General features: G+C 33.1%; 1 protein-coding gene across 1 annotated transcript in view; it reads left to right on the plus strand.

The window, feature by feature from the left end:
• Dhc64C (dynein heavy chain, cytoplasmic) overlaps positions 1 to 24,684 on the plus strand; it is a 1,087,706-nt gene that overhangs the window by 467,322 nt on the left and 595,700 nt on the right. The window contains exons 42-44 of the mRNA XM_090398628.1: positions 11,658 to 11,814; positions 11,926 to 12,156; positions 18,361 to 18,564. Coding sequence (XP_090254754.1) covers positions 11,658 to 11,814; positions 11,926 to 12,156; positions 18,361 to 18,564 — 592 coding nt within the window. The remainder of the gene's footprint in view (positions 1 to 11,657; positions 11,815 to 11,925; positions 12,157 to 18,360; positions 18,565 to 24,684) is intronic.

Consider the following 24,684-nt stretch of genomic DNA (forward strand, 5'->3'; position numbering starts at 1 on the left):
ATGTGCAAGATTCCCTGACTAAATTGAATAACTGTTCTAATAGATTTGGTATGAAGTTCAGCAATAACAAGACAAAGACAATGAAAATATGAACTGCATTGCTAATGGAGAACCTATCGAACAAGTAAAATATTTCAGCTACTTATTCATTCTGTTACCTATATTTAATAGAAATTAAATATAGGTAACAGAATGAATAAAGCTGGTATGGTAGGATGTCAATTGAATAAATTTATCTTGAATAAGAGAGGAATTAATCAACTTTAAACTGATAAATTAGCTGTATACAAGACAGTTTTCAAACCAATTTTAACTTATGGATTTGAGAGCTGGGTCAGAAGTAAAACACTTGACCAAAGATTAGAGACCACATATATGAGAGTCCTGAGAAAGTTTAGGGGATTGAACAGGTGGCATCCATGGCAATATCATATTAAAAGTTAAGATATTAGAAAAGAACTTGACATTGTTAGCATTTAGGGATGTTTTAGCAGAGCTAATCTCAGGTGGTATGGTCTCTTAAACAGAATGGTAGAGGAAAGATTAGCATAACAAGTGTTCTCTGCCAGGTTGGCAGGAAAATGACCCAGAAGAAGTCCAAGATATAGATGGATTGATACATTAAAATGTACCTTAGAAGACAGAAATATAAGATCTGATAATGTTGGAATCTTGACAGTTAACAGATTGATTTGTAGAAAAATTGTAGATAGGAAGTTAGTAATGCAAATTTTTCATGTAGTACTATCATATCCTCTACACCTTGAGGGTACAGGTTAGGAATTTGATGATGGTGATGAATATTCTAAAAGGTTGGGAAATTGTTATCCTGAATTGGATTTTATACACACACACACACATCACAACACTATTTTTTCATAGTCATTATTGGTTTGCATATCTGAAAGGAGTTCTATTGTATCATAAGTTTCATTGACTCTTTGTATTCAAATTTCTGTTTTTCAAATAATGCCAATGGTTTACTAGATATAAAGTGAAATTTGTTAATGTAAATAAATTAATTACATATATCACAGTATGTGTGTAGATATCAACATATTTTTCTATTCAGTAATATGAAGATAATTTCAATTATAAATTGTCACTGAGGTATTTCAATGAGACAATATGGCATGCATTTAATGCTGTTTTGCTGTAGTAATTGTTTATATAATATGTACACTAAGAGCAAAGCTTGATGGAAACAGGGATAATAAATCTAAAGACAAATTAGAAATTACAATTTTGGAAAGATATATTGATAGAAAAACTTAACTGGATATTCATAAAAGGAAAATTGATATCCATTTCTTAGAATATCAAGGATAACATAAGTATATATTTACTGCTCTACTTACACTAGGGCCAAAAATAGTATAAGATTGAAAATAATGAGTGAAATAAGAATTATATGAAGGAATGAATTTAGATAATAATTAGCAAGAATATAATACAACAAAATGTTAAATTTTGAAGTTAAATTTTGAATCTAATAAATTAAGAAGACTTTAGGACCAAATTAAAATAAAGCCCATAGTATACCAGACATGGCAGGATGCATTTTTTTATGTTCACATACAATTTCATAGACTATTTTGTATTCTTCATAATTTATATAAATTTATCCCTTTGAATTATTATTTTTTTCTTCACTTTATATTATTTTCGGTGTTAAACCATTTTTGAGAGTATTGAATTTATTTGCTTGAAGCAACTTAAGTTTCTTGAAAATGTCAGTCATCTTTCCTTTCAGAATATCCAAATGCCTATTTTTTTGTTATATCAGTGTACTTTCTAAAATAAAGTTTGCTTTGTCATCAGATTCTTGGTATGCACCTATAACAGTTCTACAATAAATTAAAGGTGGAAAAAATTATATTCTTGGTTTGATCCTTTATCCAAGTGTAAGCAAACAAAGTTTGCGTGTGAAGTAACTTCACAACTGGGAAACTCATATATAGAGGCTAATGACTTTACACTAATTACCTTGGTATCCCATTTCGTTACAGACATGTATAATGCTATGCATTATGGGAAGGGTTACTACCCAAACCAGTTTTGACCTTTATTGAGGTCTTATCAGTGGGAGCCAGACCCAGAAGTGATACCAAGGTTTTCCAAATACAAGTAGCCAAAAGGTGTCACACCTTATTACTAAAATACTCTGGATGAGGGATAGATATTGAAAGTTTTTTCACTTGGTTATACTATAAATTAAAGGTGTCAAGAAATTATATTCTTTGTTTAATCCTTTATCTAATTGTAAGCAAACAAAGTCTGTGTGTGGTATGATTTTTGCATTACTTCAATTTTAGTATGACTTCTGGCACTGGCTCCCATTGATGAGACCTCAATAAAGCTCAAAACCAGTCTGAGTAGTGACCCTTCCCATAATGTATAGCAATATACATGCCCATAAGGATATGTGCTTTGCATTATGGGATACTAAGGTAATTGATGTAAAGTCATTAGTCTCTGTATATGAGTTGCCCAGTCTTGGAGTTACTTCACCCTCAAACTTTGCTTACACTGGGATAAAGGATTAAATCAAGAATATAATATATTGGCACCTTTAATTTATAGTATAACCAAGTGGAAAAACTTTTAACATCTATATCTAATCCAGAGTATTTTAGTAATAATAGTTGTACAGGTTATTATGATAGTATCCTGTACAACCCTTAAGAAATATCGTGAAAGTTTACATTATTACTGTTTTCCTATTGACAATTTTCATCCAGACTCATCTACCATCATCTACTTGATGATGGTAGATGAGTACTTTTAAGGTACTTTTACTCTATCAATCCATGTACATCTTGGTCTTCCTCTGGTTCTTTTCCCTGCCAACCAGACAAACAACATTTGTTTTGCTAATCTTTCCTTTTCCATTCTGTTTAAGTGACCATATCACCTGAAATTAGCTCTATTAACACATTCCTGAATGCTAACAATGGCAAGTTCTTTCCTAATATCATTGTTTGTCCTGAGAAAAATCAAGCCATTTCTAATCCATCCTTCAGATCCATAAAAATTAAAATTGGTTTGAATACTGTCTTGTATACTGCTGTAATACATGTCTGACCTCTTGTTGCATACAAATTCATTCAGTTAAGTCCCTGCTATGCTCCTCCATTTTTGTTTATGTGCAGGAAACTTATATTAGGATCCTATCTTCAGGAATATCGCGCTTGTAATCAAGGGCAGAACTGGAGATAGCATTGTACATGACTCTGTACGTGGTGGAGTAACTGTTCTTGTGGGAGTCATAATCCTTTCCATCATGTTAACTTAATATTGTTCTAAGCAGTAGCGATTTACCCCTCTTGGGTATTTCTAATCAAAGTATGTTTAATATATTTACTACTGGGTAGTGATTTAATGAAACAGAATTCAATAATCTCATAATGCACCTGTCTCAACCTATACTCATAATAGGTGACTTTAATGGACATAACACTGTGGTGTAGTGCCAACACAAATAGACAAGGTCATGTCATTCAGTGAATGCTCGACAACTATGACCTCTCCCTTTATTAATAATGGTACAGATACCTTCCACATTATAATTAAAAGAAACACACGTATTAACCACAGTGAAAATTATTTAATTGTAAATATTTCATCCTAAGTATCTTAGGACATCATCAGTATAGCAGTTTAAACAATAATAGGAATAACATACAATTAGGGCGCATGATTACAATAGAATATCATTAAACATGCGTAAAGTGTTACAGAAGTAAAAAAAAAAAAAAAAAATAATTATTTTACACAATTTTGTATGACAATTTCCCATACTTCAGGAATAGTAAGAACGTCGTTGCAGTTTAAATTTGGTCTGTGTAGTAGGGCTTCAGAACTTTCTTTATATAAACGTTCATGTTTATATAAAGAGCTATGTAAAAGTTTAGACTTTTCCCAATGGATCCTATGGCTTGGATTTTCAATTCCGTGTTGAGAGAGGCCAGATTTCTGTAGTTTAAAAAGATGAATGTGGTCTTGATGTTCCGAGATGCGTTTCTGAACAGACCTACCTGTCTGTCCAAAGTAAGACAATTTGCATGAGCATGGAATCTGTTAAACGCCAGGCAACATCAAAGGTGAGAGTTTGTCCTTAGGAGAAGGTAACAAGTTGTAAATTTGGTTGATAGGTTTGTAAGTAGTGGTAAAATTGTATATCTTCATAATTTTAGAAAGACGTTCGGATATGCCTTTGACGTAAGGTATGGGAATCCTATGGACTTCTTCTTGTCTGGTTTGATGTGTGGGAAAGTGACTGATGATTTTTTGAGTTTTTTTTTTTTTAAAATAAAAATAAAAAAAAGTAAAATAATCTGTAACATTATATTGGAACCATGTACTCCAACACAGATTTCTATGTAGAAATTGGACCAGGATGATGGAATGCATTTTCCCATCTTGCAAAATTTAATGCGGAAGCAGTCAGCCAAACACCTATTAATGAAGCAGTGCAGTATGTCACATATTCTATTGTCATGCAGCCACCACATGAATTCCAAGAATATCATCACAATTTCAACTCTATCCAAAGCTTTTGTGGAACCAAGTGTCAAGCAGCCAAAGATGATAAAAAAAATAGAGCATGTGATATGTTTTGTAAATATCTTCTCACTACAAACTTAATAGCATTTAAACATGCTCAGGCCAAAGCAAGTTATGTGAGACCTTGGAGTGAAAAACAATCCAGAATTAAATATACATCACTGATTAATCAAACAACCAGTGCAAAAATTGAATTGAATAAAATGTGTAAGATGAAAGTTAGATATGAAATACATCATTTGTCTTCTTTGTAACATATTAGATGTATTGTTTCTGATCCCAAGGCTATTTCAGACACTTTGGGAGAAAATTCTGCTAGGATCTCAGTAATAGTCTCCTAGCTTCCTGATTTTTTAATTTTTAAAGAACAAGAGAGACGGTGGCTATGCCTTTGCACCAAGGGGAGTGAGCTGTATAATCAGCCATTTATGAAGGTGGTACTCGAAAGAATTCTTTTGCTGTCTCCCAATAGCATAGTAGGCCCTGATACATCCATTATAAGATGATAAAAAACCTCTCGTCATCTTCTGTGGATCTTCTTCTCTTAATGTACAACAGAATATTTACAAAGGAAACGTTTCTGGACTTATAGCGTAATTTTTCTTAGCTTATACTTAATTGCTGCCTTTGCATTTTTTTAAATTCAGCTTTTTTTTATGATCCTTTTTAATGATTAACATTTAAAAAAAAAAACCACATTCCATTGTTTATTTCTGATCCTAGAATTAAAAACTGTATAGGAAAATGCTTTCACTTTGTGGTGTGGTAATTATATAAAGTTACCCCCCCCCCCCCCCCAAATTCTCAAGAGTAAGATATTTAAGGATGATCCTAAATTCATATAGAATAAAAGTGGGTTTGAATGTTTTACAGAAAAACTGGATCATTTTAAATCATGCTCATTCAATCAATGATTTATATAATCAAGCAAAGACTACTTCTAGGAACCACATTCCAACATTGCCTGTATATTATTTCTTGAAGCAGTATAATACTTAGCTGTAAGAGGATATTGGCTCTAATCTGTAAAGCAAGATGAGAATAGGATATGTATGACGACACAGATATATGAAACTCTATGGTGCTAGAAGTAGTAAGAAGCAGTTGATTGTTGCAAGTTAGTATGCTTACATAAATATTACCCAAACAACTTTGTAATGAAATTCCTCTAATTTTTACATTCTGCTTTATTTCCTAGGCCTTCTGTATTATGCGGTTGAACATTTTTGGATGAATACCAGTTACTCTAACCGGTATTCTACCTTTCCACATTTTAGTATTTTATTTTGTAATTTTCTTGTTGGCATTTTTTCTTTGATACACTGGAGCAGCCTTGTTACCACCATGCTTTTTCTAATTAGTATTTATATAGGTTTCAGGAATTCTAATTTAATGTTATTATTGTCTTGTCTACATTTCTGTGTCCATATTTTCAAACAACGTTGTTTTAAAAAAATATTGCCATTTTTCATGTATACGCTCGAAGGTTTATGAAATATGATGGGCCAAAACAGTTAATATTTCATTATTAGTTTACTGTTAATAAATTTATTTCAAATTAGTGTGGCAGGTCTCTGAATTAATCAGCTCTTATTTATCTTCGAAAGCTTACCCATTTGTATCAATGAATAACTTGTTATCTTTGCTGTAATTTGTTTTGAGCACTTTTGCATTTTACTGATCTTTCATTTCTTATTAGTTTAAGTGGTCATACCATGTTAGATTAGTTCTCCATGTATTTCAGATTATTCCAAATGTCACTTCTATTGTTTTAATTTTTGACATACTCTGTTATTGCTATCATTTAATTATTCTCATAATTTTCCTCAATTCTTATATCTACAATTTCCACTCTTTCTGTGAAAATTTGAACATTATCTTTTATGCTGCTGACTTAGTAATCTGGCTGATATCTCTTTGACATTACATATAAATTTTTTTATCTGGCTTCCTGTACTACCATTCCTACCCTCTTCTGTTAACGATTTCCATATTCTGTTTGCTATCTTCACTAAACATTGAGCCAAAATAGTTGAATTTAACATGTTTTCACTAATGAAAATGAAGTATGCTTTGTGTTCTTACTTTTGTTTTCAGTACTGGGTTTTATTTTTCACACTGAACTTTTCCCAGTGTGTATTTATTTTAAAGGTCCATGAAGAGCTGTTTGAGTTTTATTTGGTGGAGATAACATCTTAGAATTAAAAAAAGTAAGATGAATATCCCTTATTTTAGTAGTGTATATGTTAGATTGTAGTATTTGAATTGCTTGAATAATCTCATGGCCAGAGTTTCTAGATTATTTAACTCTTATCTCATCCATAAACCTATAATTTTAATCCTGTAAAATTAGAATATTAAAGGTTTACACTTTCATGAGTGTGATAAATGAATAGCAGGTTTCATATCACTTTTATTATGACTTAAATTGAACATTAAGTCCTTCTGTATTTCTCATGAAAAGAAACTTTAGTTTAATGCAGAATAGATCATTCTGTTAAATTGTAAATGAAGATATTTATAATTAATAATACTTCATTCATAATTAACATGCCCTACCATATCATAAGCAGGATTTATTTAAATTTATTTTGTTAGTCTCTTGTTTATAAAATGTTATTCATGTAATCCTTTGGAGTTTTGTTACTTAATTTTATTTATGTAATTTTAAAATATATTATAGATATGAAAAAGCTCTGTATTAAAGTGTCATTTATTTTATTTGCTTTATTCCTTTAATAATATTATAAGAAATTGTAATGTATGTAATTTTAATATATCCAGAAGATTCTTTGTGATATCATTTGATTAGTTGGTGTGAGAAAACATGCAAATTTCTCCTAGCGCATGTTGGAGTGTTGACTACTATATATCAAGGGAAAAACAAGTTTGATGTGAGCTAAATCGGTGAGAACCAGTTACTGGCGGGAAAAAGGAAGGAGTGGATACAAAACTGAAAGTAAAAAAGGAGAATCGAATAGGGGAGTATAGAGAACGGTAGCTGGAGACTGGGGGGGGGGGGGGGGTTGATGTGCCGAAAATGGTATTTAAATGACTGGGAATGAGTTGGATTTTTACCAAAACTTCCTAATGCCTAGCAGTGAAATAGTGCAAGAAATAGGGTTAATACGTATAAGAAAACAAAGAAATAAGTAGATAACTTAAACCAAGTGCATAAAGATTATATTCTCCCAAGTCTATAAATCAGTCGCAGAAATGGAAGATTCTTTTAAGTTTGTGTTACTACAAAGTAAAAGTCAGCAAGGACTTGAAAATTGTTGTTCGATCTACTTATGATGTGTTGAAGCTATATCCTGGTAAGATTACCTTTACTATACTTAGCGATAAGTAACGAAAATTAATTCCTCCGAAAGTAAATTGTTCCTAGTTGCAGTATTCAGCGAGTCAAGATTTAATATGTGATGTGCTAAGACTTTTCCCTCTTCAAATGATGAACACTATGTTATTGAATTAAGTGTTCATTAACTGAATGAGAATACTGTGAAGCCTATTTGTTGTAATTTAGGAATCTCGAATTTATATGAATTATAAATTGATTATATTTATATAATTATAATCAATTTATAATTATATAAATTGATTAACTGAGCCTAGACAATTACAAATGAATGTCTGAATGTTCATGAGTTGTATTCTTCTGAATATCTTGAACACTGATTTGATATTTAAAAATGTTTTGAAATGTAACCTTAATAAGAGTAGAGTTATGATATAAGTTCTTTGAAATAAGAAGGATAAGATCTGTTAAATATAATCTTTAATTATAAAGTTTGAGCTCAGCTGAGTGGTATACTAGAATCTTAATGAAAGTTTTGTATTCGTTTAATTGTAACGTCCCTCTTGGAATGCTGTGTTATGATGTAACTTATGTGACACTGCATTAAATAATTTTGTTTGAATTGAATCTTGTATTTGCCTGATTGTTTCATTGCACTGCTCATTAAAATAATACAAATCTCAGCAGGAACCCTATGTAATAAAAATAAAAACCTCAGCCTGAAATCAGCTTATGAAACCTAGTACAGTTGAAGGTTAATTTATCTAAGTTGCTCTTGCAATTCAGAATATGGAGTGGCGCAGTATAATATAAATTTTCTTCATGTTCGATTGATATATCAGCCTACAACTAGTAAAATACTAAAGAGAAAGAATTGTAAGACAATAAAACGTGATCGAGAAGTTACGATCCAACAATTCCCTTGGAAATTTCATAGTTAACAGTTCTTTCCCACTTGACTATGCAAGAATCATAGAAATGGTTTGTCATGTGACATTTTTATACAAAGATATTGAACTATGAAAGCTGCTCTCCTTTAGATACTGGTTGGCAATGGAATCATATGGACTAGTCCATAGAATTTGATATCTATATCCACTGCAGTTGAAATTTGCTGTTTGGTGTCCTGTATCATGTTAGGCATACAATTAGTTTTGTGTATTTTAACACGGAGATATGGATAGGCATTTGGAGAAAAATGTATTCTAGAAGACATGCACAATTAATATACTATTAGAAATTGATACATGTGTTTCTGTGTTTTTACAAGGGGCATGGATAGACAGTTTAGTGATTCTTTCTTTTAAGGTTACACGGTGATCAGCATTCATATTTATAAATTTAGGGACACAAAAACACACACGTTGAACAAATTATTTTATTAATTACTAATAAAATAAAACTTGACGTTTCGACCCCTGTATCGAGGTCATCATCGGAGAATATAAGTGTATACGGAACCAAGCTATATGCTCTAGCCCTGTATACCGGTAAACTAAATCTACGTAGTTAATTAATCCTTTTCCCTAGCCTGACCTCTAGTGATAAAAAATAAATAAATAATAAATAAATAAATAAATACAACTACAATAAACTGCTAGTAAAAATGCAACTAGAAAATATACAGAAAGTAAACCATGTTTTCTCTAAGTGAAATTATGAATTCAGTGAAAGCATAAAGTTGCTTTCCGCTATATTTTCAGGTTGCATTTTTTTTCTATCCCTCTAAATCCCTATCCATATCTTCTTCTTCTTTTTTTTTTTAAATTGCATGCTTTACATCTGACATGAAACCAAACAGCAACATTACCACTGTTCATAAAATTCTATTGCTGATGAACATCTAAAAGAGTGCAGTTTTCTAAATTTGATATCTGCACAAAGAAATGATATACTCTTGTAATTGCTTGAATTGCTATCATTTAAAAAATGACATAGTCACATTGAAAATCATTACAAGGATTTTCAACAATACAAATATTTTTGGAATTGTTTACCGTTGATGGTTCTGATGCTGGAGTCATCTTACTTAAGGGGTTAAACTGCTTCATGTACACCCGTTGATTCTCAGATGCAATTTGCATCTGAAGTGCGAGGTATGTACTTTTGGTATATGATTCTATTTACAGATTTGAGCAAATTTTCATTTTGAATAGTTTCCCTTAATTACTTTATTTTTCAGGATCTGCAAAATTTAAATACACTCCATTATATGTTCATGATTTCTTGACTGAAATAAGGTTAAAATCCATTTTTAGTATAATCCCTATTTGACCTGAATCTAACTTGTTCTGTCAGTTTTTCCTTCAGTTTTTTAAACATTTCTCAAGTATGCTTATATAAATCTTGCCCAGAACTCTGCTTGCAGGTGAGATTTATATAAGCAAAAAAAATTCCTTTATAATTCTCATTAGTGTGCTAATTACCTGTTTTTTAAATTGATATAGTTTCATCTTTTCTTCATTCGTTGGATCTTACCTAATGGAGAAAGACTTAGTCTTTCTGATTTCTGCATTCTGCAGTGTATACACACAGATTTCTGATTTCTCATTTGCTTTGAAATAATGATATATACTCCTTAATAGGATAACATGTAACTCCTTGTATGTAATGACCTGGATATCACTAATGATAATTAAACTTGATAAAACATTATTTGAATAAAGAAATAAAATATGGAAATAAATAACAAAATAAATATGAAATAAAAAAATATGAATCTTGAAGTTTGAAATACAGATTTTAAGAAACAAGAATTTGAGATTTTGTGTTTCATTTTAGTGTGAATTTCCTTCTGTGGAGTGAACAGCACAACCTTATTTTTGAATGTCGGCCATGACTAATAGACTGTAAACGGACAGTTCCCTCCTTCACTATGAGTATTCTTTATACTTGCATTTTTATATTGATCAGCAAAGAAATAAAAAGAATTCAGTGATGAAACATTCAATAGTCAAAGGAGTGGAAGTTAATGAAGATATGTTTATTGGATTAGTTTAGGATTTTCTGTTTCTTTTTTTTTTTTTTTAAAGACATAAGCTGCACCTGTAGTAAGAGAAGCAAAATCAGGATAATATTTTCTATCTGTGAAGGTAAATTGAGAAACATTTCTGAAGGTCAAATACTTTAAGAAATTTTCATATTTCTGACTGATGTAAATACAGCAGTCTCCATCAAATTTAGACAAAATATAATCTGCATTTCTTTTGCTAATATTTTTTTTATTGAACTATATTTCTATCATCATGGAGAAATTTTCTTAAATTTTTTAAACGATATTCATTTAAAAATGAAGATAAATAGTAACCAGAATAAATGTGAACTGCATTATGAGCAAATATATAAGACAGGAAACAACTCTGTGTTTAATGGGATAGTATGTAACTCCTTGTATGTAATGGCCTGATATCACTAATCATCATCAAATTCCTGATATGTACCTTCAAGGGGGTGTACAGGATATGATAGTACTACATGAAAAACTTACATCATTAATAACTTCGTATCTACAATTTCCTCCAAATCAATCTGTTGCCTGTCAAGACTCCACTTTTTCCTGTATCAATCCACCTATATATCACTACTGATGCCCATTAAACTTAACATTAATTAATAATGCATTATTGGAATAAAGAAATAAATTACTATATATATATATATATATGAAATAAATATGAATTTTGAAGAAATTAGTCTGATTTTATTTTATTTTATTTTTTTTTTACCAATCTGTTAGTATAAATTGTCCCCACATGCTAATAATATCAGTCATAATTACCTGCATAATTTTCAGGATTATCGATAATGTTCGTGGTGAGATAAACAAGCGTCAGTGGATTATCTTTGATGGGGATGTTGATCCAGAATGGGTGGAAAATTTGAACAGTGTATTGGATGATAACAAACTGCTGACTTTACCTAATGGAGAAAGACTTAGTCTCCCTCCTAATGTAAGCATACTTAATTGTTATACCATTATTTCTTTGCAGATTATGATGATAGGTTGAAGAAACGAATTTCTACAAGTAGTTCGGGATATTAAAGTTTTCTCTTTTTTTAAGGTTCGAATAATGTTTGAAGTTCAGGATTTGAAATTTGCAACTCTTGCTACAGTATCTAGATGTGGAATGATATGGTTCAGTGAAGATGTCTTGTCAACAGAAATGATTTTTGAAAATTTCTTATCACGGTTACGTCACATTCCATTAGAAGAGGCAGAAGAAGAGCAAACCTACAAGAAAAAGAAGGAAGGTGAAGGTCTAAAAGATGATTTATTGTCACCAACTCTACAGGTTAGATTCTTTTGTTGATTATAGTTGAACAATTAGCTAGAATTTTCAGTGAAATATTAAACTTTTTTTCTCCTTCTTGAAATGTCACTTATTTTTTTTAGTTATAAAAAAATATTAGAAAACAGATTCACAGAATTATGTTTTGTACCTGTCAGATTATTTTATTAAGTTGAAGTTGATGATAAACAAAAATTTCACAAGGGAAATATATTAACATAATGGTTATGTGATTTATTTAAATTTTAGTAAGGCCTTAGTGTTTGACTTGAACCTGGTAATTAAAATATGCCAGATGGACATTGATCATTATCTGATGAGTTGGGTAGGAATTGGGTTGATGGGTAGGCAACAGGAAGTCATGTTTTAGAATGGAGTCTTAATAAGCCTGATGATCACACCACATCAGGGTTTTGTTGTAGAGTCCTTGTTTTTAATATACTCAAATTATTTTGATTAAACATTAAGAGTAAAATTTCATTCTTGACTGATCTGCAGCTGGTAATGTTGACAAATTTGTGTTCAAAGAGAAATGAGGACAGGTTATACAATAGAAAATTGAGAATTATCTGAAACTGCCAGTATATTTTAATAAAATCATATTTGCTGTTTAGAACAAATAGAATCCTCATGAATTTAAAAACGAGAAACAAACAGTATGAAAGTCTCTAGAGACTCCTAACTGTATTCATACAGAGAAAGGCTTAGGTGTTGTTCATTATCCATAATAAAGCTTAACAGTATAACTAACACCAAGAGGGAAAAATACATTTTTTACACCCATTTTGTACCCAGCATCATCAGAGCACAATGAAACTGTGACAGGTGCACAGCACTAAACCAAGTAATTGTTGAAACAATTTAAATTGTAACTGACACCTAACTGTAGTCATTTTAAAAATCTATACATGAACAGCATGGAATTTAATCATGTGAATCATCATTCCTAGATTATATAGACTTTCAAAAATTCACAGGGTTGTGTGCCTCTCCACACAGTAGTGGATGGCATTGGTACATCCAATTTTTTCAAAATACATAGCTAAACTTCTGAAGAGCAATATTGGACACTCCGACTCCTTAAAATGTACATCACATTTTATTGAGAAAATATCAGATTCAGATGAGAGATTTTTATGTAGTTTGCATGTCCTTTATTCTCAAATGTATAGGCTAAAGTTCCATTTCTTATTGAGAGAATTTCACTAGATACATGAAAGCTTTCAAAATACCTTCAATCATCTCTTTTGAAAATGCCAAGTTTTACATCTAGTAATATTGTAAATCTGTGGGCTCCATCTCCTTCAATTACAAACTTTTATTTGGAAAATTTTAAGGAGATAGCTTTTATCACGAACCACTTTGAAACCATGCCATGGTAGTACATAGACAGTATATTTACTGAATCAATACCCTAGGAGACCACAGTTTGATATGTTTTCTTAATCTCCACCCAGAAGTTCAGCTCATGATAGAAATAAAACCACCTCAATTTCCTGTTGCTGAATGTTTTAATCAGTAAAAAGGGATGACATAACATCTATAGATAACTACAAGAAGCAACCTACTTATATGGTAGAATCTTGACACCAACTCACTTTATCATCCACATAAGTTCAGAGCTATCGTAACCTTAAATGTGTTCTCTATGTTATCATAGAAGTTGATGCTACTAAAAAATAAAAAATTTTAATATTTTCAAACTCTTTCTTCAAAATATTTATCAGAAGAGTTGGTATTTTCTGAGAAACCTACATGCAATTGGAGGGACCTTCCAGAACTGCTTTCAAATTGGTACAGATCCTTCAAGATATTTTTTGCTGTCCATTATACTCATTGTTCCTTTTCAATGACAGCATAATGGGTATAAGATCTTTTGTTCATTCTGCAAAGCTTATATATACTGTTTGGAAAGAAGTCAACGAACCAAACCCACATGCAGCTTTGTCTTTAGAGGTGTAGACAGCATGTAGAACATGGAGGCTTGGAAAGCTGTATTATGGAGTGACAAATAATGTTACACTCTACTAAGCAGATCTATGGATGTGGCAAGTGCCCATTGAAAATCGCTTACCAGAGTGCATAACCTCAGCTATGAAATTCGGAGGTGGCAGTGTGATGGTATGGCTTTGTTTTTCGTGGTTTGGCCTTTGACCTTTGTGGTGCCATCAACATTAACTTCTGAGAGGTTTCTGGACAATGCAATGCTTTCTATTTTGTGGCATTTCTAGGGAACTGACCATTGTCTCTTTCAGCAAGACAGTACACTGTCGTGAGGCTGCTGCTGTAAATAGACTTGAACGTGACCACACTTGACTGCCCCCCCCCCCCCCCCCCCCCCCACACACACACACAGAGCCCTGCCCTGATCTCAACCCTATTGAACATCCATGGGATGAACTGGTGCATCGGATAAGGTCAAGGGACATTTCCCCATCACAGTCCAGCAGCTTATTACATGCCTGCAGGAAGAATAGTCCAAAATTCCTATTGATCTTGTGCTTGTAGAAAGGATTGCTGTAGTTATTGCAGTGAAAAGAGGTCCTACATTTTATTACAGTGGGTGCCATGACTGTTTTGTTCCTCACAGTATGGTGTCCACTGACTTCATTCTAAGCAGTGTAGGTCTAACTGCAAGTTTTGGAAATCTGAAAAAATTAACTGAGCTAAGTAACACAAAATGCCTTACTGTCATCTACCCTGATGTCTTATCTAGATGACAGCCTATCACCATGGAGTTTAAAAGAATCTGGTGATGTTGTCCATTCTGAAGATATTCTTAATAGAATCCATGGCATCATCTTAAAACAGTATTTGGTAGTCTAGCATGTTGCTGTGCTTAACAGTGAACTGCTAACAGCCAATAATTAGTTGATTTACATGCTTATATTGTAAGGTTACATTTAGATTATTTTTAATCATTCAATTTTTCAATTGAAGTATTTAGGGATCGCCAAAGATTTTATCATGTTTGTCTAGATTTTAACTTTGTGAACTGTTAATTCTAATATCACCTCATTACATGTCTACAGGAAGAATGTAGTCCTCATTGGTTTTCTTTGAATGCATGATTGGTGTCCTCCATTTCTGTTATTTATGTATATTTAGTTGAGTAAGAAATTAAATTGATGAAAATTAATTTGTAATTCATTTAAATGAATGAATTGAAGGATTTAGGTGTGTTGGTTGATAGTAATTCTCTTATTCTTTTTCAATGGAAAAGATTGTTTTTACAATGAAAAATAACTGGCTAGTTGAAAAACAGGTGTCTCCTGTTCTTCATAAGTATTTTATAACTACTATGCTTAGAGACCTTTGACACCATTTTTATTATTATGTGGGAAGCTCTAGGGAAGTTACCCATTTTGATATATTTTACACACTGCCTGTCATACCTCTTTAAACTCATTCACCCCACTATCCAAGCAAAAAAAAAAAAAACCTCAGTCCTCATACAGTGAATGACTCTTTCACAACTTCCATGAATGACTTTGTTTTTTCTCTCCTGTCCAGTAAAGAAACATTTCTTTAGGACAAACTCTATAAAACAGTTTTGATAACTTAAAGGTTCTTACTTTGTCTTTTTTCTGTAGATTATCTTTCTCATAGGCTTATCATTACTAAATCACTTAAGGAATTGACAATGTAGATACGATATAAATTAAATTACACTTTAATAAATATTTCCGATATTTCGGCAACGTCACATTGCCATCTTCAAAAGGAACTTACAAAAAAAAAAGGCGCGCGCATGTAGGCACTACAACACAGTAACTGAGAATGACCTCATTCTCAGTGTTGTGGTGCCTACGTGCACGTGCCTTTTTTTTGTAAGTTCCTTTTGAAGATGGCAATGTGACGTTGCCGAAATATCGGAAATATTTATTAAAGTGTAATTTAATTTATATTCTTGAAACTTTATCTTTCACTTGGTTAGACTATAATAAACTTAGTTTAATCCTTTATCCAAGTGTGAGCAAACAAAGTTTGCACCTGAAAGTATCTTCAGGACTGGGGTAAGGTGGTACAACACTGGGCAACTCGTTGCAAAGGTGGAGCGAGCTAACATCACTCCTAATCTCAGTATCTCCCATAATGCAAAACACATCTCCTTGCGGATATGTATAATGTTATGCATTAAGGGAAGGGCCACTATCCAGACTAGTTTCGACCTTTATTGAGGTTTCTTCAGTGGGAGCCAGGCCCAAGTGGAGATACCAGGCAGAAGCATTAGCAAGGTCATCTCTACCTATACGAGTTGCTAAACGGTGTGCCACCTTTTTATTAAATTACTCTGGATTTAGAGAAAGATGTTGAAAGTTTATTTTTCACTTGGTTAGACTATAATAAATTTAGTTTAATCCTTTATCCAAGTGTGAGCAAACAAAGTTTGCACCTGAAAGTATCTTCAGGACTGGGATAAGGTGGTACAACACCTTACCTTAAGTTTTGCATTATGGGAGATACTGAGATTAGGAGTAATGTTAGCTTGCTCCACCTTCGCAATGAGTTGCCCGGTGTTGTACCACCTTAACCCTAGTCTTGAAGATACTTTCAGGTGCAACCAAGTGTGAGCAAACTTTGTTTGCTCACACTTGGTTAAAGGATTAAAATTAAAATTCGTCTCAACTGAACTCCAACCATATACACAACACCTTCCTTACCAATGGCTATAGTGATTACAGAATGAAAAAATAATAATCAGTTCCTCTCCCATTCCTTGGCCATCGCTTCAGAAGGATTTCAGAAATGTCATCACCATCCCCTATGTTCGTGGCACATTGGAAAAAATAGCCAGGTCTTTAAAAAAGTACAACCTCTACACAACTTTTAAGCCCCACAAGAAACTTGCTACTCTTACCCATTCTACCAAAGGTCAGCTTCCTCCTCTCTCCATGACTGAAGTATATAAAGTACCTGTTCCTTCAAGTTGGTTTACCTTGGACAGCCAGGTAGATCAGCCACTGTCCATTTTGGTAAACACAAATCATACATCTGCAGTCATGACTATGATCAATTTGGCCTTGCAGACCATGTATTGGACACAACTCACAGGATCTTCTGGAAGAAAACCACCATGCTCCACCATAGTAAACTTAAAAAGGAAAGACTGTTTTTGGAATCTACAGTGGAACTCAGAAATCAACCTAATTTAAACAAATACAAATGCATAAAACTTTCTAAAATTTGGGAAGCAATAATCATACCTAAGCTACCTAGATAGGACTTTAGAGTCACCCACATGTTTCATTAAGCATTCTGTTGTCTTCGTGTGTGTATGTTGAAAGTGTTATTCGTACTTCCTGAAGATGTCTCAGTAACTGAGGTGAAATACTGAAAGCATTAAAATTAGTTTTTAATCCTTTCCTAGTGCTGTCAATACTCCATTAAACCTCCAACATAGTAAAAACAGCATAGATGTTAGTTGTTTGTTAATCATGATGTTACAGTGTCATTTGCTCTTCAGTAGGCAAAAAATCAAATGGTCAAGATCATTAAATTGTAAAGAGGCTATCACCATACTGGCACTGACAGAATACATGCTTTCTTAATAATCATTACATTAAAGTATCATTTGCTTCTCTAAAAATGTTCTTGGAAATGTGAACATACTAAACATGCAGAGCATGGAGTTGCAAATCTCTCCAGCCTTTTATTACTACAAAGAAACATCTGACAAGAAACAAATGTAGATTAGATTCACTTAACAACACCAGTGGCAGTGAATGGAATAATAACTGAATTATTCCATTCACTGCATAACTGAATGAAACAATAATTGAGTCTCTCTCTCTTGATGTGTGTGTATGTTTTCAATCATGTCACAGTGAATGGGATAAAAAGAAGACTACATTACAGTTATTGACAGTTTACATTATATAATGCACAGTTTACTTGCATTTTGTTTCAGAACTTCAAAAATTAACTTATTCTTAACAGATATATGCCCAATCAGATTTGTTTTATGTAGTCTGTGTTCACAAAGGGTATAATATGTATATGTTATATATGTTAATTTGATCCTCACAAATTGATCACACTCCCCAGAAAAACAAATCAATCTAATATGGTCATTTCTGCAATAAATACTGTTAAGCATAGTTGAATTGTTCAAATATTTAAAACAATAAAAAAAATTTTTTTTTTCTTTTTAAATGATACATTTTGGGATATCTGAAAGTGCTCATGACTTTATGTATCTTTCAGGTTCAGAGGGATGTGTCATCAATACTGACTCCTTATTTTACATCAGATGGACTGGTAGTGCGGGCACTTGAATTTGCAAAAAGGCAAGATCACGTAATGGACTTCACACGTTTGAGAGCTCTTGGATCACTGTTTTCAATGCTTAATCAAGCTTGTCGTAATGTGATCAATTATAATCACAACCATATAGATTTTCCCATGCAGGTACTATTAAGGATAATTAATTAATATAATAAGAGTAAAGATGCTTAATGTAATCTTGCAGCAAAATTCTGATTCCAAAATAGTATATACATATGTATGTATCAGATGTCCTACATTATTTAATTTTGTTACTTTTTTTAAATTTAATAATTAGAAAAGTAATCATACTAATGAAATATAAAATTTGTTAAATGATATGCACTTCTATATAAAAAAATTCTGCAACAGATATATCTTGTACTCCTTACTAATTTGTTGAAATATGAAGAGAATAATTCAAATGATTTTTTGAGTTCTGCCCATGAAAGTTTGTAAAGCTATAATACTATGCATTTGGGTGAGTAAGGGTTTTATATATATATATATATATATTTTTTTTTTTTTTGCTCTGTTTATTTTTATTTTATAATACATAAAATAATGTAGTCTTGTAGGGGTGCTTAAGGGTCAAAGCTGTATAACTGAGAGGAGACCTCCACATAGCCTTTAAAGGAATGCGGAGAACCGACCAGGGCTTCTGACCTAATGTCCAATCCTCACCTTCTCGTGGTGCACCCTGTTGGGTATCTACTTTGATACTGAACGAACGAGGATGGGCTGGCAATTTGGGATTTAGCAGACCAAATTGTATTCTTATTGGTTAAACCAAAATAAAAAATGATGGTACAACATGACAAAATTTCATGCCGGCTGGGGCGTCGCCCGGTTAAACAAGGCCCCCGTTGTTTTCGCCAGGGAACCAGGGCGAACAGCGAAAAGTCAGCTACTGGAACAAATCTGAAAACAAACCCCAACTCAACATCACCAGAGTTAAAGATCGGTACTATCAACGTAAGAAGCCTGAATGGCAAAGAAATGGAGCTAGCTGAGGAATTAGATAAGTACCAGATCGACATAATAGGGGTGACTGAAACAAAAAAGACCAAAACTGGTGAGATCTTTCTGAGCAATAAATACAAAATGTTATATTCAGGCAATAACAATCAAGGAAAAGAAGGAGTAGCCATAGTATTCAACACAAAATACGAGGCTAATCTTCTTGAATGGCAGTCAGTCTCAAGTAGAGTAATGTGGGCAAATATGAGAATGGGGAACTGGACAATGAGACTTATTTGTGCCTATGGTCCCACAGAAGGTTCTACTAAGGTAGAAGTGGAGGAATTTTTTGAGGCTTTAGAAAAAGCAACTGACACAATGAAAAAGGAAAAGTTGGTCCTTGTTGGGGATCTAAATAGTAGAGTAGGAAATGATTGTGAGACATACAAAAATATTTTGGGAAAATTTGGAGAAAAGAGCAAAGCTAATAATAATGGCAAATATCTGTTGGATTTCTGCTCAGGACATAGACTGGTTATTACTAACACCATGTTCCAACATAAAAATGTGCACAAATTCACATGGAGAGAAGAGGCTAGGAATAAGAAAAGTCTCATTGACTATGTTATTGTTGATAGTGATGTTTTCTCCCTGGTGCAGGACACCAGAGTGTACAGAGGATTTGAAATTGGAAGTGATCACTATTTAGTCTTGAGCAGGATAAAATTGAATTTCATATTGAAAAGAATAACATGTAAGAAAGTTTTAAAGCGAATAAAAGTTGAGCAGCTCTCAGATGTAAACTGTAGACTAAAATACAGAAATATTATTGAAAAGAAAATGAAAGAGTTTGAGAACAGGAATCAAACCTTGGAGATTCAGTGGCAAACTCTGAAGGAAACATTGATTGATTCTGCTAGAGAGGCATGTGGTGAGGTTGTCTGTAAGGATAAAAAAATCAGAACTCCCTGGTGGACACAGGAAGTTAAAGAGGCAGTGAAGGAAAAGAAGAAAGCATATCAAAAGTTCCTGGCAAATAAGTCAGCTTTTACTCTTACAGAATACAGAGACAAATGTAAGAAAGCTAAACAGTGTGTAAAACTAGCTAAACAAAAGTCATGGGAGGACTTTGGCAAGAATATAGAAAATAAATATCAAGAAGGTGGCAAAATATTCTGGAGGTTGTTGAAGAAGCTTAGGAATGGAGGAAAGAGTGCTGTAAAAGGAATTAGAGATGATAAAGGTGAAATGAAAACAGGAGAAAAAGATATCCTTGAAGTATGGAGTAATTACTTTGAAAAACTGCTAAATGAAACAAGCAGTGATGACAGCACAGTGATAAAAAACACTGACCAGGCATGCAGTCAGGAATACATATCCATACTTGAAGTAGAAAAAGCCATCAAAGGCTTGAAATGTGGAAAGGCAGCAGGAGTAGATGATATTCGACCAGAAATGCTGAAGTATGGTGGTATAAGAGTCTTACAGTGGCTGCACTGCATAGTTCAGAAAGCCTGGACAGAGGGACGAATTCCCAATGATTGGAATAGAGCTCTCATAGTACCCATATTTAAAAAGGGAAATAAAACTGAATGTGAGAATTACAGAGGTATTTCCCTACTGAGTGTTCCTGGCAAGATCTATGCAAGTATACTTGAGAAACGGTTGAGAAGAATTGTGGAAGAAAAGCTTGGTGAAGAACAAGCTGGATTCAGGCCAAATAGAGGCTGTCAGGATCAGATCTTCACTTTACGACAAATAGTCGAGAAAGCATGGGAATATAACAAAGATCTGTATTTAAGTTTTGTCGATTTGGAAAAGGCATATGACAAGGTTCCAAGAGAGAAGCTATTCAATACGCTGCAGTTATATGGTGTCAATGGGGCATTATATCAAGCAATACTTAGTCTTTATTTCAGTTGTGAGTCAGCAGTTAGAATTGAAGGAAGTACAGGAAGATGGTTTAATGTTAAATCTGGTGTGAGACAAGGATGTACATTATGCCCTCTGTTATTCATTATCTATATGGATCACATTATGAAGGAATGTGGTATTAAACCTGATATCAAAATTGGAGATGTTAATGTCAGCTCTTTGCTTTATGCGGATGATGTTATACTTCTAAATAAATCCGCTACAAGTCTGCAAGATTCTTTGACTAAATTGAATAGCTGTTGTAATAGATATGGTATGAAGGTCAGCAATAAAAAGACAAAGACAATGAAAATAGGCAGAATCATTGAAAATGTCAACTGTGTTGTGAATGGAGAACCTGTGGAACAAGTAAAACATTTCAGCTACTTAGGCACAATTTTTACTGAAGATGGTAAACTAAATATAGAAATTGACAACAGAATCAGCAAAGCTGGTATCGTGGGAAGTCAATTGAATAAATTCATATGGAATAAGAAAGAAATTAGTCGGAACACTAAATTAGCTGTATACAAGACTGTGTTCAAACCAATTTTAACTTATGGATCTGAGAGCTGAGTCAGAAGTAAAACACTTGACCAAAGACTAGAGACCGCAGATATGAGCGTCCTGAGAAAGATTAGAGGCGTGAACAGATGGCATCAATGGCAATATGATATTAAAAATGAGGATATTAGGAAAGAACTTGACATTGTCAGCATCCAGGAATGCGTTAGCAGAGCTAATCTCAGATGGTATGGTCACTTAAATAGAATGGGAGAGGAAAGATTAGCAAAACAAGTGTTCTCTGCCAGGTTGGCAGGAAAACGACCCAGAGGAAGACCAAGATATAGGTGGATTGATACGGTACAAAGTGCCTTAGACGATAGAAATATAAGATCTGATAATGTTGGAGTCTTGACAAGTAACAGACTGATTTGGAGGAAAATTGTAGATAGGAAGTTAGTAATGATGTAATTTTTTCATGTAGTACTGTCATATCCTGTACACCCCTTGAGGGTACATGGCAGGAATTTGATGATGATGATGATGATGATGTAGTCTTGTAATTAGTTTGAAACATCTCTCTATTTCAAATATTGAATGTTTTTCTAACTGATGAGAAAATCCCTGTTTTGTTTAGAACAAATTAACTATTCCTGTTTCACAAAGCAAGTGTTTCCTTGAATAATCACTGAACAAAGCAGAGATTGAAGAAATTATCTACCAGGATATGCATGAAAAAAGGAAAATAAAAAAGTCGTTTGACTTAATATGTAGGGAAGCATATCATGAATGGGACATTTTTTGTGGACAAAAAAAAATTTGGGAAATTTTCACTTGTGGTTGCTTTTATGGAGGAGTTCAATTTTACTGATTGTGTAAATACACTTGTATAATAATGTATCCGAATACTATTGAATAATTTGATCTTTTAAATGAGAACAGCTTCCCATTTATTATTTCAGTGGAGCAATTAATTTTTTATTTCACTAAATTGTAATAAAGAGTTGTTTGGATGTATAGTATTGATTCTTTGAAAGTACTTTGAGAAATTTTTGCAGTCATTAGCATTTTTGGATTGAATGTCTCACATCAGTTGAAGCTACAGATTGTGAGCATAGATTTACTTTTCTTTTCACCGACTAAGAATAGAGAAATAGATTTTCTCTTGACCTCTTGTAGAATGTTATCTCTTCATATGCTAGTTTCTATTACCATAGATTCTAGCATAAGTTAGGTCATTCATTTGTTTATAAGAAGAATGTTTTCATCCTTGCATACTTTTTTTTTTATTGACACAGTGATATTGGGCCTTACTTCTAGCAAATAGTCTTGTAGTGTTTAAGATATATACAATGTTTTTCTGTATATTCAGCATGGGCTGGCAATGTAGGATTTAGCCGACCAAATTGTATTCTTATTGGCTTAAACCAAAATACAAAATGATAGTACAACATGACAAAATTTCCTGCCGGCTGGGGTGTCGCCTAGTTAAACAAGGCCCCCCCCCCCCGTTGTTTTCGCCAGGGCGAACAGCAAAAAGTCAGTTACTGGAACAAATCTGAAAACACACCCCAACTCAACATCACCAGAGTTAAAGATCGATACTATCAACATAAGAAGCCTGAATTGCAAAGAAATGGAGCTAGCTGAGGAATTAGATAAGTACCAGATCGACATAAAAGGGGTGACTGAAAGCAAGATTTTTCTGAGCAATAAATACAAAATGTTATATTCAGACAACGACAATCAAGGAAAAGGAATAATCATAGTATTCAACACTAAATATGAGGCTAATCTTGAATGGCAGGCAGTATCAAGTGGAGTGTATGTGGGCAAATATAAGAATGAGAAACTGACAATGAGATTTATTTGTTCCTATGGTCCCACAGAAAGTACTAAGGTAGAAGTCGAGGTATTTTTTGAGGCTTTAGAGAAAGCAACTGACACAATGAAGAATGAAAAGTTGGCCTTGTTGGGGATCTAAATACAATAGGAAATGATTGTCAAACATAAAAAAATATTTTGGGAAAATTTGGAGAAAAGAGCAAAGCTAATAATAATGGCAAATACCTGTTGTATTTCTGCTCAGGACATGGACTGGTTATTACCAACACAATGTTCCAACAAAAAATGTGCACAAATTCACATGGAGAGAAGAGGCAAGGAATAAGAAAAGTCTCATTGACTATGTTATTGTTGATAGTGAGGTTTTCTCCCTGGTGCAGGACACCAGAGTGATACAGAGGATTGGAAATTGAAAGTGATCACCATTTAGTCTTGAGCAGGATAAAATTGAGTTTCATATTGAAAAGAATAACATGTAAGAAAGTTTTAAAGTGATAAAAGTTGAGCAGCTTTGAGATGTGAATTGTAGACTAAAATACACAAAGATTACTGAATTAAAAATCACAGAGTTTGAGAACAGGAACCGCCTTGAAGAAAACCCTGATTGATTCAGATACAGAGGCATGTGGTGAGGTTGTCTGCAAGGATAGAAAAATCAGAACTCCATAGTGGACACAGGAAGTTAAGAGGCAGTGAAGTTAAAGAAGAAAGCATATCAAAAGTTCCTGGCAAATAAGTCAGCTTGTGCTTTTATAGAATACAGCGACAAATGTAAGAAAGCTAAACACTGTAAAACTAGCTAAAGAAAAGTCATGGGAGGACTTTGGCAAGAATATAGAAAATAAATATCAAGAAGGTGGCAAAATATTCTGGAGGTTGTTGGAGAAGCTTAGAAATGGAGTTCTGTAAAAGGAGTTAGAGATGATAAAGGTGACATGAAAATGGGTGATAGCACATTGGTAAAAAAACACTCAACAGGCATACAGTAAGGAATAAATAACCATTGTAGAAGAAGAAAAAACCAACAAAAGCCTGAAATGT

The sequence above is a fragment of the Typopeltis vanoorti genome, chromosome 10 (assembly GCF_054136105.1).
Source record: "Typopeltis vanoorti isolate ZY-2024b chromosome 10, IOZ_Tvanoo_1.0, whole genome shotgun sequence".
NCBI classification, from domain to species: domain Eukaryota; kingdom Metazoa; phylum Arthropoda; class Arachnida; order Uropygi; family Thelyphonidae; genus Typopeltis; species Typopeltis vanoorti.